This window comes from Oncorhynchus keta, chromosome 14 (assembly GCF_023373465.1).
Source record: "Oncorhynchus keta strain PuntledgeMale-10-30-2019 chromosome 14, Oket_V2, whole genome shotgun sequence".
Taxonomy (NCBI): domain Eukaryota; kingdom Metazoa; phylum Chordata; class Actinopteri; order Salmoniformes; family Salmonidae; genus Oncorhynchus; species Oncorhynchus keta.
This window is the reverse complement of record NC_068434.1, coordinates 33,510,873-33,531,071: the sequence shown is the minus strand read 5'-3', so window position 1 is coordinate 33,531,071 and position 20,199 is coordinate 33,510,873. Positions and strand designations below refer to the sequence as shown.

At 43.5% G+C, this 20,199-nt stretch overlaps 1 protein-coding gene across 1 annotated transcript; it reads left to right on the top strand.

The window, feature by feature from the left end:
- Nucleotides 1-314: 314 nt before the first annotated feature.
- si:ch211-102c2.8 (trichohyalin) lies at nt 315-16,351 on the top strand. Its single transcript, XM_035785768.2, has 31 exons — nt 315-387; nt 990-1,062; nt 1,203-1,291; nt 1,805-1,865; nt 1,983-2,105; nt 2,439-3,089; nt 3,267-3,395; nt 3,538-3,633; nt 3,723-3,830; nt 3,941-4,022; nt 4,125-4,230; nt 4,436-4,513; nt 4,634-4,726; nt 4,822-4,934; nt 5,111-5,237; nt 5,337-5,462; nt 5,552-5,665; nt 5,781-6,002; nt 6,209-6,271; nt 6,384-6,479; nt 6,560-6,661; nt 6,747-6,929; nt 7,205-7,336; nt 7,702-7,934; nt 8,086-8,212; nt 8,333-8,416; nt 8,646-8,857; nt 9,034-9,060; nt 9,893-9,968; nt 12,165-12,401; nt 15,100-16,351. Exons 2-31 carry the CDS (start codon nt 993-995, stop codon nt 15,172-15,174), a joined length of 4,035 nt encoding a protein of 1,344 aa, XP_035641661.1. The 5' UTR covers nt 315-387; nt 990-992; the 3' UTR covers nt 15,175-16,351.
- The last annotated feature ends 3,848 nt before the right edge of the window (nt 16,352-20,199 follow it).

Below are 20,199 nucleotides of genomic sequence, written 5' to 3'. Positions count from 1 at the left end.
ATATTTATCGCGGGATCTGTAAACTTCCGCTGTAAAGATTGAATTGAGCCCTTAGGTTACTTAGCCGTAATAAACGTGCAGCTAGCTGTTCAAACTACAGTTCTGATAGCCGAGGAATGAAAGAATGTAGCTTAAAACACTCCAATGAGGCCTTTGCAGAGCAGTGGCGCTCTGACTCCCGCTGTTTTCACCAGAGGGGGAAGCTTGCTGTGATGTGCGCTCGCCTGGTCGCTCAGTTTGAACAGTTATTATACGGTTTGAACCGCTTGGCTTAGACCCGGGTGGGGGAGCACTGTTTGAAGGTTGCTTGGAAACCCAAGCAATGCTCCTGTCAATCAAGTCAAGCTGGAAAGGAGTCTACGAACTTTGTTTCATACCATTCAGAAAGTAAGTGTTGAATTTATGGTTAAATTTAAACAATGAGAAGGAACAATTTACGCTGCTTATGTTTTAAAAATATGGGCTACCTGGCTGTGTAATGTAAATGTGAAATGTAAAGCTATCGAGAAATGTTGTATATGTCACATTACAGTCTTATTTGCGCACTCTGTTCAACCAAATGCACATATGCATGGACTTTTCATTAGAGTGCATGAATTCTAATGGAACCGCCATCAAATCAACTCAGAGCTGGATGCTTTATCAGATGTGTTTTTTTTTTAACATTCTTGAAACGTTGGAATTTGTAATGCTGTTTCCAAATTGTAAGCCTACAGGACAGCTTTCCTACTCGGTCAGTGGAAGGAATTCCACAATCACTGTAAACTACAAAGTGTAGGTTTGTTTACATGTGAGCTGGCCATAGTGCCACCAGAATGTATTGGCTTCTTTGTGAAAGGAAGCTCAGCAGCCTTAAGGCCCCCAGTCTAAGGCTCTGGGTTTCCAGAGCAACCCATGACCAACGACAACCCCCACTCACCACCACCGACATCACTTTGCTATTAGGTATTCGAGAATGTTGTGTCTGTATTTCTGAGTGTGTGTTACAGGAAATGGCCGATGGCAGTTTTGAAGGGGCAGAAAGAGACGCTGCAGAAGACACAGATGAGCTTCTTTACACTGGTCAGATAATGTCCTATCTGGGACTATAGAGACTTCAGACTGAATTCCTCTACCTGTCTTTGTTCCTACTCATTCTCATTCCTTCTCTTCTCTCTGGACTAAACCGTTTCCTGTTCCCTATATACCCTCTGCTCACTCAGACCTGGATGAAGACAGCAATGCCCCTCTGCCACAGGATCACTGTGACCTCCTCCTAGATGCCATCGATGCCCAGCTGAGCCGCCTGCAGGTCAGTGTGCTGCAGCCATCCTTAGAGTTTCACAGGGTTCCAGACTCTTAATTGTATTTTTGTTTAGTTTGTCTTAAAGGCAGAGTGCAGTCAAAAATGTGATGTTCCTGTGTTTTCACACTGAGGTTGGAATAATATTGTGAAATTGTGAAAAAATTATGACAATGCCTTTTTAGTGTAACAGCTGTTTGAAAAGCCTGCCTGAAATTTCAGCCAGTTTTGGATAAATGACAATAGACACAATGAGGAAGAGAGTTCCAAACCTCTTAGCCCAACAGCTAGTTTTCAGTTTTCCCCTCCCCACTCAGACCACTCCTAGACAGTCCTAGCAAAATTCTTGCTTGAGAAATTGCTCTGCTAAGAAGACATTTTTGTACATTTCTTACCATTTGTATTGAAATCACTCACAGTAGGGTACTGAATAGTTACCCATAAATGATTTGATATTGAGATAAAAACATCTGCATTGGACCATTAAAAGTTGTACCATTATGAGTAGCTAAATGTTCACAGGTGCAGAGCCATAGCAATGGGATTGAAGGTATCTCCAGAAAACATGATTGCCTCAATACAGGTATGTTGTTGTATGTAGTTTAATTTACTACATCACATCTTGAGTGATACTTTTAGTCAAATAGTAACTCTCTAGTATTTTAATATCTCTATTGCTCTCATGCTCTGTTTATTATAGCTCATCTTAGCAGTAGCCAGTCTGTGAGCAGGGATACAGGACTGGGAAGTACCATCCCCACTAACAACACCCCCATCTCTTGTCTTGACGTGGTATGCTCTGAGACCAGGGACCTACCTTCAGGTGAGAATGTTACATGCAGTGTCCTCTTCAACTTGTCCCAATCCAGTCTTTACAGCCATTGTAACTTGATCCCTTTTAGAGTGTGAGGATTCTGGAATGATCAAGAATCATTTGCCAGAACTGAGCAACCAATACCATAGCATTACCATTAAGGAGAGAACCCTCAGAAAAAGGACTACTGGATATTAGAACTCACTGTCCTTTACAGAGACTCTTCTACTCTGACCCTCACCTTACCCACATCACATGACCCAGCCTCTCTCCCCTTCACTGACCTGGACCTTGGTTTAGCCTGGATGTCTCTCACCCCTCTCCCCTCTGCTCTCCCCCCAGAGAAGAGCTCAGGAGAACGGGTGGACCCTGCCGATCAGGAGGAAGAGGAGCAGAGGACAGTTGAAGTGATGACAGAGGAAGAGGAGGGTGTAGAGTCCCGGAAGGAGCAGTGTCACTGGAGGTTGGAGAGGCTGTTGGGGACTTATGCCTGTGGAGGAGGAGGGTTAGCAGGAGAGCTGTGCTCCCCTCCAGAAAGTGTCTGCACAGAGGACTTTGCCATGCGCTTCAGGGAGGAGATGGTGGTGAGGCTGCCAGACAGGACCAAACAGAGACTGGCCAGAGACTGGAGTAGCAACCTGGGACAGTCCTTTGGAAAGGAAGAGGCTGAAAGGACAGCATCAAAGCAAGCAGGTGGTCTCACTGCTACTGGGGGAGAGGTTGTGGATAGAGGCATGGGTTATACAGAGCTTCCCCATCACATGGACAAGCAAGGCCAGGAGAGCCAGACTCATCACAGGCATGGAGAGAGGAGAACTAACTGGAGTGGAAACCTAGGGGCCAGTGAGAGCCACACAAGAGCACCACAGAGGCTTAGTGATCTTAGCAGGAGTGAATGCTGTCTTCACTCTCTAGTGACTCCACCAGGGGGTGATAGACAGCTGTCAGTAGAGACATGTTCACAGTCCTTTGGGTTACCCCAGCCTGCCACAGGTGAGAGGGCTGACATCCTCCTGCGGTGGGCCTAGTGTCAGAGTTGGCGGTAGTCATCAGAGGGGAAAGGGGACAGTACTCATAGAAGTTAGTCTTATACTGTAAGGCCTCTTACTTATTATGTTCCTGCATTATAATACTGATGCTTCTGTCTGTTTCCACTGGTTCCTGTGTCAGTGCCTGGTCCTCCCAGCACTAGCAGTGTTCGTACAGGGGTTCTCATTGAGGCCTGTTCCAGTCTGGAGCCTGAGGGAACCAAGGAGAACAGGCACCATGCTGCTAGAACCACCACCAGACACCTGGCAGGTACTCTACCACGCAGAACATCTACTCTTTTAGCTCATACGCTCTACCCTATGAATTAACATGGCTTCATGTTACGGATATTTGAAGCAAAAAAAGTCAGCTGTCTCTAACAGTAACTGCAGCCTCTTCGTGTCTCCCCCAGGAGTGCCTGTGTGGAATTTTGACACAGTGACCATAGACAGTGACCTGGACTCAGTACGCACAGAGAAGGTCTGGCAACACGTCCACAGCAGGCCAGGTGAAAGGCAGGAGCTAGGGGCTATGACCACCATTCAGAAGGAAAATGAAGTAGTTCACATTATTAAGATCTGTCTTACGTCACCATAGGATACCTGTCAGCCATTCGGTCTGTCAGCCACGTGGATGGTCTCGACACTGACCAGAGTGACTATGACACACCCACTCTGGAGCCAAGGAATCTCAAGTTTACTCCAGGTAAAACTTTCAGGACTAGGCGTGATTATTGAATGATATTATGCCACTAACTACACTATAACCAAATGTGAAAGTATATTTCTTTGTTTGTTTGTCCTGTGCTTATGAAGCACTGATAGCTAGCAATGGAAATGTGACCAGTGACAGTCTACCTCTTCGTAAAGCACACAAAAGCAGAAGAGACACTCACAGGTAGCCTTCACTGAATCAACAAAATGATGTGACGTCAGTCTGCAATACAATCTGACTAGCCATTCTTTGTTTCATATCCTTCACTATTGTATCTGTCGTCAGGTGTGGGCTCTCTGTGGATGATGATGATGAGGACACAGATGAGGGCTGTGTCCGCTGGAGGAGGAGACGTAGGCCTGACAAGGACACAGGGGGACATGTGTGTACGGTGAGAGCTGGCACAATAACCAACGATGACTCCTGTGGCAGACAGTGAGGCTTTATGTCCATTGACTCTTAGTTATGGGGAAAGCCATCTGTTGATTGATATGCTTGTTAACACTTGTTCGCTCCATGTGAGCAGTTATTTTCCAGCTGAGATGTGTAAAAACAGGCGTCCTGATACTGTCTCTCAAACCCCTGACTCCACTCAGCAGAGGCCTGGGGTTCGTCTGGAGGAGGTGAGGTCAGACTGGCTACAGATGGAGGAGGAGCTGGCGACCCTCAGACAGGTGAGATTCTACTCACTCTACTCACCTCTCCTGATATTTCCTGCATTCAAGTATTATGCTAAGGATATGTGAGTTTTGTGTCTTATTGTCTCTGTGTAGTTATCTTTGTTTGTGTTTTAGGACTGTGAGAAGGAGGAGAAGAGGCTGAGGATGAAGAGAGCTCAGCTGTGTGAGACTGAACTGTCCCTCACTGACCTTCTTCAGAAAAGAAAAGTACAAGACAATACCTTCCATATTGTGACTAGTTCCTTGTCCCGTGAATCCATGACAACGGCTAACACTGAGATGTGCTGTGTTCTGTGTCCCAGCATGCCATGCAGGAGTGGGAGCAGCTGCGTGCGGGGGCAGAGCAGATGGAAAGGGACGGGAGGTGTCTGGAGGCCAGCCTGAGAGACAGCAAGGCAGAAGCAGACAGCACCAGGTATCCACATACTTAACCCTGTTACTGCACTGTATCTCTTTAAACAGAATACAGTTTGCCAAAACAATACTATTAGGAACAGCTTGTACTGTCTACAATTCCTATTCTATACTCACCTCTGTAATGTCCATTGCTGATTAGGCTGTATTCACAGTGATGTATTGAGTGTATTGTAGTTCTCAGCTGCGTCGGCTACAGAGGCAGAGGGACTCCTGTTTGCAGGAGGTCAGGGATCTGAAGGAGGAGCTGGCTGCTCTATGTAAACACAAAACTGCCTTAATGGATGGGACCTGCATGGACAGGGTAACACATACTTTTTCTAGCCCGCTTGACACCCCCCCCTCTCTATTACATTCAAATGATTTAATTATTACCATTTCATGCCCTCCCCCACTGTCTCAGAGAGTGACCAGTGTCAGTATGTCTGTCCTTGAGAGAGAGGAGTTGGACAGACAGCTGAACAGTGCCAAGACAGAGCTGTTTTCCGAGCAGCGGTGCTCTAGACTCAAACTGGACTCTATGCAAGAGGTACAGCATTAGACTGGTGCTCAGAACACATTACAGGGATAGTCACTGCTTTGAATGCGTTTCAATTAGTCTCTCTGCATGTGTGTCAGAAGTTGGACGAAGCTCACGAGGAGCTCCAGCGTGTAACAGAGGAGGAGAAGTTACTGAGGGATAGGTGTGCAAGTCTGGAGGAGAAACACAGGCTGAAACAGGAGGAGGAGGAGGTACCATCTACACCTGTCTACCTTATTATTACCCTTTATCATAACCACACCTCTGACCCTCTATCTGTATCAACATCTCACAGTCCACCGCTCTCTCCCATCCTCTGTCTCGCAGGCAGTGGAGGTGCAGGTGTGTGAGCTACAGAAAGAGCTGGGGGAGAGTGAGAGCAGGGTGGAGAGGATAGTAGCCCAGAAGGAGCTGCAGCTGCTGGGGTTCCAGGAGGAGAGGAGTGCCTTGCAGGCAGAGAGAGATGGGCTCCAGGGGGAGCTCCGCAGCCTGAGGAAGCTGCACAGCATCTCCCTGAGAGAGACCCAGGAGCAGGCACTCACGCAGACGGTGTGTGGGCTGGGTAGTCCTTAGTACACAGTGTCGATGGATGAGTCAGCTTGACTGTGCGTGTGAATGTCCGAATTACATCTTATAACAGCTCTCACCCATTATAAATGTGGGTAACTCACAGTGTGCATGATAGCGTGAAAGCATATGTAGTTAAATGTGTATGTGTGCAGTATGTAAGGGGTGGTTTTGTTTGTCTCCGTTAGCAGCGGGAGCTGGAGCAGCTGAAGAAAGAGTTGGCTTTATCTCATGAGAAACACATCCAGCAGGTGAGAGGCTCCGTCAACTGGGTTTATTTAACATTAGCAAAGATCCACATATTTCCTTTATGTGTTCTATAAGAGTCAAACATTTATGTTGTTCTTGCTGCTGTGTGTCCAGGCTCATATTCAAGCTGAAGAAGAGAAAACAGTTTCTCTCAGAGAACAGGCCCTGTCTCACACACAGCACATTGAGTCCATACAGAGCTGCATCCAGGTCTGTATCTCAGGCTGTCCTGTCCTCTGAAAGAATCACACCATACTATTCCTGGGTCAGTTTCACAGTTTCCTTTGCAGATGAAGGAGAAGGAGTGGTGGAAGCTGAGGGAGGCTCTTAAGGAGCAGAAGGAGGTGATGAGGAGGCGAGAGGACGAGCTGTGTGCGGAAGCTCAGGAGATGGTATATACTCCTACTTCCTCTGTCTCCTTTTCTGTCAGATGTAATGTAAAACAAATTTGATAACAGTACCTGTTCTCTACCTTAGATGCACGGCACCATAGAGCGTGAGAGGAAGAAATGGGCGGCAGAGAAAGAAGCGGCTCTGCAGTTGCAGTGTGGGATACTGGAGGAGCAAGGCCGGGAGGCTCTGGAGAGAATGAGGGGAGAGACTGAGAGAGAGAAGAGGAATGCCTTGGCTCTTCAAAGCAAAGTGGTAGAACTGAGGACAGTAAGCAGAACCAAGATAGGGCGGGAGGTAGCCGAGCAGTTAGAGTGATGGGCCAGTAACCGACAGGTTGTAGTTCGAATACCCGAGCCAACAAGGTGAAAAAGGCACTTAACTCTAATTGCTCCAGGTTCACTGTTGATAGTGGCAGACCGTGGCCATGACCCCTCTCCGATGGTGTCTCAGGGGGAGTTGAGATATGCAAAACTACACATTTCCAATTCATACTTGAACATGTGTGAAATAGAGATGTCATTCCTCTCTCCCTCCCCTCTCAGAAAGTGCAGGAGCTGGAAAGTGAGGGCCTTGTGCAGCAGAGTGAGCAGGCGTCTGCTCTCGCTGCAATGCGTAGGTCCCTGAGAGAGAAGCACCAGGTTGAGCTACAGAGACTGCGCAGGCACATGGAACAGGTGATGACAGGCGACCACCTTATAAACTAGCATCTGGAGACGACTACATACAGTGTATAGTTTCCAGCAGTGGCGCAACTTTGGTTTTAGAAGTGGGGGGAACATAATTCTTCTTCGTATTATTTGTATTTGTTTTACCCGGTCAGATAAAGACAGATAAGCCTACCAGACCGCTCGGAGGCGTTTGCATGATCCTAAAGCACACCATTGCCTTGTTGTTTATCACATTCCAATGATAAAACTGGGGGAGACAAAAATGCAATATCAGAATGTGGGGGACATGTCCCCCCCATCCCCAGTGAAAGTTGCACCCCTGGTTTCCAGTGTATGGTTGACATGGTGAACTGACTGTGATGTGGTCGTAGGAGGGCGAGAGGGAATCGTTGAGGCTGGAGCAGGTCATCCAACAAGCAGAGGAGCAGGCTGGTAGACTGCAGGTGCTGCTGGGGGAGAGGGAGCACATCCACAAGCAGGCCACAGCCAGGCTGGAGCAGCAGCACAGACACTGGGCCCAGGAGATGGGGGCAGAGTGTCAGCATCTTCAGCACCTGCTGGAACACAGTGGGGCCGTAGGGAGCTCCCTTCAGCTCCCACACAGGTAATCTCACACAGACAAAAACACACACACTCATATTCTCTCTTATACACATACAGAAGCACACATTTCATTATCAGCATATGCATTTGGATATAATACTGTGTATTCTAATATTTTGGTGTTGGGGCTCTATATTGGTGCTGTGCTGCAGTCCTACGGTGGCCCAGGCAGTCCAAACCCTGCAGGTCCTCAGAGAGCAGTTGCAGCAGTCAATCAGTCAACTACAGCAGGAGCTTGACTTACAGAGACGCAGCACTCAGCAGCTGAGCCGGGACAAAGTGTGTTCAGGACACACTCACTAAAATACACACAAATGCATACAGATACAGCACATACAAACATGCTTACACTTCTGTTGCGTTACACATGCTGTTAAGAATCACATTTGTGTGCTTTAGGAACGGGAGTTCCGTATTCAGAGGGAACAGATGGAGACGGAGAGACAGCAGGCTCTGGACTCACTGAAGGAGACACTCATTCAGGTATGGATCTCACTGTCTTTGTGTGACACACACACACACACACACACACAAACACACACACACACACACACACACACACACACACACACACACACACACACACACACACACACACACACACACACACACACACACACACACACACACACACACACACACACACACACACACACACACACACACACACACACACACACACAGAGTGTACAGTCATATATTACCGCTGCAGGAGCACATTGAGGAGCTGAGCGATCTGCAGCAGGCCCAGGTGCGGGAGGAAGGAGATGAGACAGGAGGTTTGGCTGCGTCCCTGCGCAGGCAGCTGCAGGCCAAAGACCAGGAACTGCGCCGGGTGCAGAGGAGCATGGGACAGTGGAAGGAGCAGACCACTGCGCGCCTGGCACGCAAGTTTGAGGAGGAGTTGACAGCCGAACTGGAGAGGTGTGTAGCTTACAATCCCACACTATTTACACAGAGTAGAGTTTTAAAACTCACTTTTGGCCTTCATCCTTATTTTCTTCTGATGAAGATGTGCAGGCTTTGAAAAGGTTGTATCATTAACTGACTTTGGGAAGTGTTCTGTTGTGTTCAGTGTTTTCACTTTTGCCAACCAACAGGTGCAAGGCAAAGTTGTTAAAGGGGAGGTAACTGACTTTACCATTTTGAGACAGCATGTCTAGAGACTAAGCCTAGAGTCTAACTCACTAACTAGTAGTCCCATTCTTCTTACAAATCATCATCATCATCATCATCATCATCATCATCATCATCATCATCATCATCATCTCAGGGGGGGTTGAGATATGTAGAGCAGTTCTGTTCAGTAGTTTGTACACTGTAGAGCAGTTCTGTTCAGTAGTTTGTACACTGTAGAGCAGTTCTGTTCAGTAGTTTGTACACTGTAGAGCAGTTCTGTTCAGTAGTTTGTACACTGTAGAGCAGTTCTGTTCAGTAGTTTGTACATTGTAGAGCAGTTCTGTTCAGTAGTTTGTACACTGTAGAGCAGTTCTGTTCAGTAGTTTGTACACTGTAGAGCAGTTCTGTTCAGTAGTTTGTACACTGTAGAGCAGTCCTGTTCAGTAGTTTGTACACTGTAGAGCAGTTCTGTTCAGTAGTTTGTACACTGTAGAGCAGTCCTGTTCAGTAGTTTGTACACTGTAGAGCAGTTCTGTTCAGTAGTTTGTACACTGTAGAGCAGTTCTGTTCAGTAGTTTGTACACTATAGAGCAGTTCTGTTCAGTAGTTTGTACACTGTAGAGCAGTTCTGTTCAGTAGTTTGTACACTGTAGAGCAGTTATGTTCAGTAGTTTGGACACTGTAGAGCAGTTCTGTTCAGTAGTTTGTACACTGTTAGCACTAATATGTTTATACAGTGTCATTAACCATCAAAGTTGCACATTAGTTATGCTCTGTCAGGAGAAGGTATTTCCTACAAACGATCTAATCTAATTATATCTGGGTATGTTTGTGTTGCAGAAAGGCACCTAAGGCACAAGAGGAGAAGCAGAGGAAGCTGGAGAAACTGGAAGGGGAGATGAGACGCATTACTGGGGTAACCATCACCATATAAAACCTGCGGGAGCCTGAGCATGAAGCGACTCCAACAAGTTTTTTTTGTGCTTAGTTTACTGGTTGCTGGTCAAGGCTGGGGTTAACAGAATGTGTAAGGTAAGGGTTAGGGTTAGCACGGTAGGGCAAAAAGCGTGACATTTTTATTATACTGATTGATTCATTTAAGGCCTAGATTCAATCAGATCAAGCATAGCTGATGTTTTGGCAGATTGAGGTGTCAAATCGGTAAGCGGCTGCTCATGGTCATTGTCACGAAGCCACACCCGTCCCACTCGCGTTAGAAGTTCAGAACGAGCGTGTGGGCTATATAGAAATAATGACGCTCAAATTGAGAATCATTAAACGAAATAATGAGGATTTCTATCGGCCTAATCAAGGTGTAGGTCACACATTCCAGTGTTCAAACTTGTAAACACGGCTGCATGGGATTCATAGGCCAACCTCAGACACGGTCAAAACGCCAGCTATGTGGGTGTTGGCTAACGCAAATCTGATTGAATCTAGCCCTAAATTAGATAAACATTATTTTGAGTTGGAATAAATTATTTTGAGTTGATGGAATTATTATTTTTGATTTGGTTATCTGTATTATTGTGAGTTGGATTAAATTATTATTAAATTAATCAATCAGTTTATTCCAAAATAATAACTACATAAATCAAAATAATTTCATCCAATTCAAATGACCAAACTCGAATTAATCAATAACCCTAACCCTAGAAATAACCCTAACCCTAGAAATAACCCTAACCCTAGAAATAACCCTAACCCTAGAAATAGCCCTAACCCTAGAAATAACCCTAACCCTAGAAATAACCCTAACCCTAGAAATAACCCTAACCCTAGAAATAACCCTAACCCTAGAAATAACCCTAACCCTAGAAATAACCCTAACCCTAGATATAACCCTAACCCTAGAAATATCCCTAACCCTAGAAATAACCCTAACCCTAGAAATAACCCTAACCCTAGAAATAACCCTAACCCTAGAAATAACCCTAACCCTAGAAATAACCCTAACCCTAGAAATAACCCTAACCCTAGAAATAACCCTAACCCTAGAAATAACCCTAACCCTAGAAATAACCCTAACCCTAGATATAACCCTAACCCTAGAAATAACCCTAACCCTAGAAATAACCCTAACCCTAGAAATAACCCTAACCCTAGAAATAACCCTAACCCTAGAAATAACCCTAACCCTAGAAATAGCCCTAACCCTAGAAATAACCCTAACCCTAGAAATAACCCTAACCCTAGAAATAACCCTAACCCTAGAAATAACCCTAACCCTAGAAATAACCCTAGCCCTAGAAATAACCCTAACCCTAGAAATAACCCTAACCCTAGAAATAACCCTAACCCTAGAAATAACCCTAACCCTAGAAATAACCCTAACCCTAGAAATAGCCCTAACCCTAGAAATAACCCTAACCCTAGAAATAACCCTAACCCTAGAAATAGCCCTAACCATAGAAATAGCCCTAACCCTAGAAATAGCCCTAGCCCTAGAAATAGCCCTAACCCTAGAAATAGCCCTAACCCTAGAAATAGCCCTAACCCTAAAAATAACCCTAACCCTAGAAATAGCCCTAACCCTAGAAATAGCCCTAACCCTATAAATAGCCCTAACCCTAGAAATAGCCCTAACCCCAGAAATAGCCCTAACCCTAAAAATAACCCTAACCCTAGAAATAGCCCTAACCCTAGAAATAGCCCTAACCCTAGAAATAGCCCTAACCCTAGAAATAGCCCTAACCCTAGAAATAGCCCTAACCCTAGAAATAGCCCTAACCCTAGAAATAACCCTAACCCTAGAAATAACCCTAACCCTAGAAATAGCCCTAACCCTAGAAATAACCCTAACCCTAGAAATAACCCTAACCCTAGAAATAGCCCTAGCCATAAACTTAACCTTACCTTCATGTCCACACCCCTCCAACTTGGAATGCAATTCTCATCAAATTAATGGGAAGTCTGAAATACGGGACAAATGTAAATAAGTCAGGACATCAGAAAGGGGCTGAAATTCAGTTCTGCCCTGAGAAGAAGTTGACATCTGGTAACCATAGAGACTACTTTAGGGCCTCGATTGAATTTCTCCTTCTCTTCTCCTTTGTCTGTCTCTAATCCCCAACCGTTTGCTCTCCTCTCCCATCTCCCTGTCTCCTGTTAGGAATGCACCGACTCTGGAGCTCAGCAATCAGCCTCCTCTCCCTCACTCCACATTGGGGAAGCCCCTACCTCCCCCGGGTCCTCAGACCTGGCCTCCTTTAAGCTACTGCGTCACCTCCAGAGCCGGGTCAAACAGCTCCGTGCTGAGAACCAGGCCCATGCCTGCAGCCCCTCTCAATTGGGCAGGACCCCTCTAGGCAGGGCCCCAATGGAGCTGGCTGGGTCCTATCTGGACACGGTGAGTTCCATCTGTCAATTGAGTGGGCAGGCAATGACATCTTCTGTCCTACTAATAGTAATAATTTAGTAATAATAATAGTATTTGAGGTCCTGATTTAAATGAAGTGCTACTTACAAAGGCATACATAAAGCATTCATAAAGACTTCATAAACACTACATAAATGGGTCACGGATTATCTATAACCGTATGCCATGCTCTGTAAAGGATTCATTAATGTGGCATAACTCTGTGGCATAACCACCAATGGCAAATGTGACATAAACCAATGGTTATTAAAAGCTTTATAAATAATATTAAATTGAGGTTTCACAAAGCATCTCCAACCTTGTCATGTCATACTCTAAAACATTTCTAGGAGGGCCCAACCTCTTTCCCTCTTGGGTGTGTAGCCAATATTGGACCTTACCCCAACCTTCCTCAAAATGCTATGCTGCAGGATGACACATGCTCCATAAAGTGCAGTCATGGTAGCGCCATTACACCAGGCACAACTTACTCTGATGAAATCCCCCACATAAGGAATGGAAAGTGGCTTTCTCCTGGAACTAAGTTACATCTTCCTCAGTACACGAACATGCACAGTCACACACAACAATATAACTTGAGCCATACTGTGCGCTGCTGGACTCAGTCAGGTCTTTGTCACATTCACCCTCTCCCGCTGAAAGATCAACCACAGAGAGTCCAGGTTGTATCAGATCCGCTCTAGCCAACACCTGGTTGTTATGGCGGTGTCAGAGGTGGAACTGCATTAGAGCTGTCAAATCCACAAGCTGCTCCCTGTATTATACCTAAAGCGGACCTTGCCATTGGCTGCACAGTCGAATTAAGATAAATCCCCTGCAGTCTTGTTTGAAAACTGGAATGTGAGATCTACATCTCGATTATACTGATGCTCATTATTTAGGGCGACAGGTAGCCTAGCGGTTAGAGTATTGGGCCAGTAAGTGAGAAATCTGTGAAAAGTCTTTCGATGTGCCCTTGGCAAGGCACTTAACCCTGATTTGCTCCAGGAGCTCTGTACTACTATGGCTAACCCTGTAAAACAACACCTTTCAATGCATCTATCTGGTGTGTGACAATTCGTTATTTTATTTCCTCGTTATTTTGTTTAATGATTTTCAATTTGAGTATTATTAGTTTTATATAGTCTATACTTTCCCATTCTGAACTTAACGCGAGTGGGACAGGTGTGGCTTTGTGACAATGACGAGCAGTCACTCACCAATTTGACAGCTCTAACACAGTTACACTTCCGACACAGCCAAAACACTTTCTGCTATCGCGGGTCAGTGCTTCATCTGATTTGAAATTAGGCCTAAGCCCTGGTCTCATGGGAACAGAAAAGGAACACCTGGTTGTTATCCCAAACGTGGCTCTGACACACACACTTTGCTGGTCCATCAACCCATCCAAATACCCCTCACTCCCTGTGGCCTGTGGATCATGAGAGAACCTTCGTAAAAGGGCAGAATATTTGTAACATATTTATTAACACTCAGGGATTGTCAACTGGCAGCCCGCAGGCTAAATTCAGCCTATGGACGATTTTAATTCTGTTACTCAGAACACATACAGAGCTGTGAAAAAAGTATAACTCAGCAACATTTGTGGCTTTTCAAGCATGAACTGCTCGTTTCAAGTCATGCCAAAACATCTCAATTGGAATTAGGTCTAGACTTCCAAAACATCACATTTGTTGCTTTTTATCCATTTTCATATTATTATTATTATTATTATATTCATGTATGACTTGATTGTGGATCATTGTCTTGCTGCACGACACAGCAATGTTTCAGCTCACAGACAGATGGCCTGACATTCTCCTGTATAATTGTCTGATAGAGCAGAATTCTTGGTTCATTCTATTAAGGCAAGTTGTCCAGGTCCTGAGTCAGAAAAGGTTCCCAAACCATCATACTACAACCACCATGCTTGACCGTTGGAATGAGGTTCTTACTGTGGAATGCAGTGTTTGGTTTTCGCCAGATATAATGGGACCCATCTCATCCAAAACGTTATACTTTTATCTCATCTGTCCAAAGAAATTTTTTTCAAAAGTCTTGATGATCATCTTTCTTCCAGGTGCTTTTTGGCAAACAGGAGTCCACATTTTAGATGAGATGTAATCGCATTATGTCTGTACATAAATGCTTTATATCATAAGAGGCTGTACTTACTTTGAAGTCAGACATCTTCTGTTATCCATAACACCTATATAAGGCTTAATGTCGTAAACATTGTTAGGCCGCCCATCATAGAAACATTTTACGAGTATAACATGACAAGGCTATAGGTCTATAATCTATAGATCGTCTCATCTCGCTTTGTGAAGCCTTTATTAAGCAGTGCTTATGTCACTCTTTAAAAAGCACTGGTTTATGTCACATTTGCCATGGGTTGTTATGCCACACAGTTATGCCACATTTCTGAATCCTTTATAGAGCATGACATACGTTTTCTAAGTGACCCCAAACTTTTGAACGGTAGTATATGTTTACTTTTACTCAAGTATGATAACTGTGTACTTTTTCCATCACTGTGTAAAACACGCTTCAGTGTATCGTTGTGTTGGCATGGTTTATGATGTGTCACTAAGGAGAAACAATGTGTGTGGTGGGTGGCATTTTTGAAAAGTTGAACGTATTCTCTGGAGTAATAGGTATATTCTATCTGTAATTCTTATGCAATCAGATCACACCATCCCAGGAATGCAGTCAGTTTTGGAGTCGTTCCCGTTCCAGGACAGTACAGGGTGAAGGATTGTGAGCTTTGCCAGATGACGTGTGTGTGTTTGTAAAATGAATTACTGGAGGACAGCAGTCTCAAATCATTTCAAGGTACTCCTGAAAAGGATGACACTACATGATCAGGGTAAATGGCCTCAAGGTCAAAATGGGTTAAGTTGGCATTCTTCTGCCTTTGGAGGAATTAAGTCTTACTTGCTAGGCTAAAGGTTGGGGACTGAGTGAATGTTTGATGAACCAACTGACATGTCTGCATAGTGCCTATTCCGGAGCTGTGACTCTTTAGGCAGTGGGATCAAGCTGAAATTAGGAACATTTGAAGAAGAAAGTAATATTGTGTCAGTTTCTTTCTATTTTGCAACAGAGCTATTGTAATTATTATGCTCAATGTACACTCACAGGACAGTTTATTGGGTGCACCTATTTAGTACAGGGTCGGACCCCCCTTTGCCTCCAGAACAGCCTGGATTCTTTGGGGCAAGTTGGAAACGTTCCACAGGTATGTTGGTCCATGCTGAAGCAATGGTGTCATGCAGTTGCTGTAGATTGAACGGCTGTACCATTGACAACAAGCAGGATGGGTCCATGGACTCATGCTACTTACGCCAAATCCTGACTCTGCCATCAGCATGACGCAACAGGAACCAGGATTTGTTGGACTAGGTGATGCTTTCCACTCCTCAGTTGTCCAGTGTTGGTGATCGTGTGTCCACTGGAGCGGTTTCTTCTTGTTTTTAGCTGTTAGGAGTGGAACCTGGTGTGGTCGTCTGCTGCAAAAGCCCACCTGTGAAAATGATCGACAAGTTCTGAATTCCGAGATGCCGTTCTGCACACCACTGTTGTACTGCGCCATTATTTGTCTGTTTGTGGCCCGCCTGTTAGCTTACACAATTCTTGCCATTCTCCTTCGACCTCTCATCAACGAGCTGTTTTCGCCCACAGGGCTGCCACTGACTGGATGTTTATTGTTTGTCGCACCATTCTTGGTAAATCCTAGACACTGTCGTGCCTGAATAGCCCAGGAGGGTGGCCGTTTCTGAGATACTGGATCGTCCTGGCACGGACAATCATACTACGCTCCAAGTCGCTTATGTCACTGGTTTTTCCCATTCTACCATTCAAATGAACAGTAACTGAATGCCTTGATGCATGTCTGCCTGCTTTATATACCAATCCACAGCTACGTGATCCATTTTTGTGAACGGGGTGGTATACCTAATAAACTGGCTAGTGAGTGTACACTATTTTGTTAGGACCTGGAATAAACTTTAACTATTTAACATCTGTGATGTTTTCATACTGTATGTACTGTTGTCCCTTTGGCATTAAAACATTGTACATGAACACCATAAGCAATAAAGAATTTATTTAGAAACAAATAAAGTTCAACTAGCCAATGTTTCTGTTAAGGTGCATATGAGAGGATACAATCAAAGTGTACAATGATGGTGAATTTGAGTACATTCATTATTTTTCACATTATTGTAGGAAGACCAACTTTATTCTTGAATGCGGAAACAAGGACCAAACCACCTTTAAACAGTAACCGTTCTTAAAAACATAACCCAACTGGGGCTAAAAGATGAGTATAAAACTTTCACACTGACATTATCGGAGCTCAATGGCCCTTCTTCCCTTTGAATAAAGTCGAATGAATTACATCCTTGTCCTTTGTAAACCAATGCATTGGCTAAGCACAGATCATATTTACTTGCATTTAATGTAACTACAACAAAACAGAGACTTCTCCAAATAAGCTAAGCAGTCTGCTATGAAACAGTTGTTACATTAGAGTTAGAACATAAGGTACTAGACAATTCCCAAACATTAGAAATGCTTGACGTGTGTTGCCACTGGTCTTAAAGCTTCAACATAGACATTTAATTTAAGGGATAGTTCAGGATTTTGGCAATTAAGCTCTTTATCTACTTTCATGCTAGCTGATCCCAAAGACTTCCAGTCTTTGCGCTAACGCTAGTTAGCATTGGCTCGTGAAACTACCTCTAACTTCCTTCATACTGGACGCAGACATAGAAATGGTATCCACGAGTTAATCTGAAGTAGATAAAGATCTTCATTGCCAAAATCACAAACGATCCATTTAAAAGTTGCCTTACTGTGGCTTTGTGGTTCTTGCTATAATTTTTCCAATTACATATTTTCCTGGATCATAGTAGACAAAGGGGTACTGCAAGATTTAGGTCCTTTTTCTAGTTACCCAGAGTTTGATGAACTCATGGATACCATTTTTAAGTCTCTGCATGCAGTTTGGAGTTCATTAAAGTTAGCATATCGTTAGCTTAGCACAATTGCTTTAAGTCTGCAGGTACAGTAGCCAGATCCTCTCAAATGCAGGGAAATAGACCTAGCTACTCCAAAGCTGGGTGTTTGGTAATTTATAGCTTTACAACATTTAATCAATATTTTTATGAATTTATGAATTTTACTGATAATCATAAGAAACGAGGTTCGCTTCCTCATTCTGTCCCATTGTCGCATAGAGATCACAACGTTGTATCTGTCTCAATGGCGCTGCCCGTACACTCAGACGACATAATGGGACAGATACAACGTTATCTCTATACATCTTTGTGCGACAACGGGACATAATGAGGAAATGGATAGAATATTGTTTCTAATTATCATTTAATTTAAGGGATAGTTCAGGATTTTGGCAATGAAGCTCTTTATCTACTTTCATGCTAGCCTCATTCATTTGTAAAATATTGATGACCATTTATAGCTTTGTAAGACTATACAGTGCCGTCAGAAAGTATTCATAACTCTTGACATTCCACATTTTGTTGTGTTACAGCAGAAATTTAAATTGATTTGTGTTCCTGTTAGAGGAATTCAATTCCAATATGTTCATTAACCAATTCAATTATAACAAAGCAAAACACTTTGTCCGTTTCTAAGAATTTGTAACGTTCTTATTTGCAGAAAATAGACAACGATCAGTCTCAATATTAATCAATAGTTTATTCCCAAGAGCTCTACCCATCATTTAATGTACATTGGTTTATATACCTCTCATTTCGTCATAAATGTCCCTCCTCCTCTAAGACAATGACAAAGCTGCTTTTCAATTCCATTCCAACACATACACATTGCTTATATTATGTTACCATATGTTACACAATCTACTGCACCCCCCAACGGTTTCTCCCCTCTCTGGTTGGGGACCAGACATATTTCCTGTTGTTAGTTTCACTGTGATCACGAGTTGTCTGTTGACCCTTCCTCTTGGCCTATGTACCAACATATTCTTCCACAGACAGCATATAAATCTGTAAGTTATAACTCTTCACCAAATGTATACATTATTTAGTCATTATTGATAAAAATCCTTCAACAGTTCCTCACCCATCTACACACAATACCCCATAATGACAAAGTGAAAACATGTTTTTCAAAATGTTTGCAAATTAATTCTCTAAGAGCATTGTACATCTGGGTATTTGTGCAATATTTGCATATTATTCTTTTTTAAATTCTTAACTGATTTAAGTCCAAACTGTAACTAGGCCACTCAGGAATATTCATGGTCGTCTTGGTAAGCAACTTGTGTATATTTGGCCTTGTGTTTTAGGTTATTATCCTGCTGAAAGGTGAATTTGTCTCCCAGTGTCTGTTAGAAGGCAGACTGAACCAAGTTTTCCTCTAGAATTTTGCCTATGCTTAGCTCTATTCCGTTTCTTTTATCCTAAAAAAAATCCCAAGTCCTTGCCGATGACAAGCATTCCCATAACATGATGCAGCCACCACCATGCTTGAAAAGAGTGGTAAGAGGAACAACCTAAAGAGGATTTGCCCCAAACATAACACTTTGTATTCAGGATATAATGTTAATTTCTTTGACACATTTGTTTTGTTGCAGTTTTACTTTATTGCAAACAGGATGCACATTTTGGAATATTTGTGTTGTGTACAGGCTTCCTTCTTTTCACTCTGTCAGTTAGGTTAGTATTGTGGAGTAACTACAATGCTGTTGATCCATCCTCAGTTTTCTCCTATCACAGCCATTAAACTGTTTTAAAATCACCATTGGCCTCATGGTGAAATCCCTGAGCGGTTTCCTTCCTATCCGGAACCTGAGTTAGGAAGGACCCCTGTATCTTTTTGGTGACTGGGTGTATTGATACACCACCCAAAGTGTAATGAATAACTTCACCATGCTCAAAGGGATATTCAATGTCTGCTTTTTAATTGTTTACCAATCTACCAATAGGTGCCCTTCATTAGAATCTTTGGGACCTTCATTACCTTACAGATAATTCTATGAGTGGGGTACAGAAATTACGTAGTCATTCAAAAATGGTGTAAACACTATGATTACAGAGTCCATGCAACTTATTGTGACATTTTACTCTTGAATTTATTTAGGCTATCCATAACCAAGCGGTGGAATACTTATTGACTCAGCTTTTAATTTTTGTAATAATTTGTAAGTTTAAAATATATATATATATAATTCCACTTTGACATGATGGGTAGGGTATTATGTGTAGGCCAGTGATACAAAATCTCAATTGAATCCATTTTCAATTCAGGCTATATCACAATAAAATGTGGAAAAAGTAAAGGGGTGTGAATAATTTCTGAAGGCAGTGAAAATTACCAACATCACCCAACTTTAGAGTAGTTAGAAGGTCTATTTCCCTGCTGTTGTGAGGAGCTGGCTACTGTACTACCTGGAGCAGAATATGTGAGCTGAGGTGTGCAGTCGCTCTGGCACTCCTATATTATTTTTTATTATTTCAAGGCTATAGCCTACAAAGAAATACATTGTGAAGCATTTGCGAGTGCAACACTAGGCTGGTAGGGACATAAAGCGCTCAGTATTTCATTGTATTAAATCATTATAGCCATTAAATTGTGCATATTGGCTGTGACTTACTTAGAATGAAATACAAATTAAATAAAAATGCCTTATTTGACTCAGTGCCTTTGAATTCAAGAAACAAGAGATTGGCCAGTTTGTGGCTTCAGGCTCATGCGATAGTGCCTGGAGAGCAGGCCATCAGCGGAGAATATCCTCTCCGCG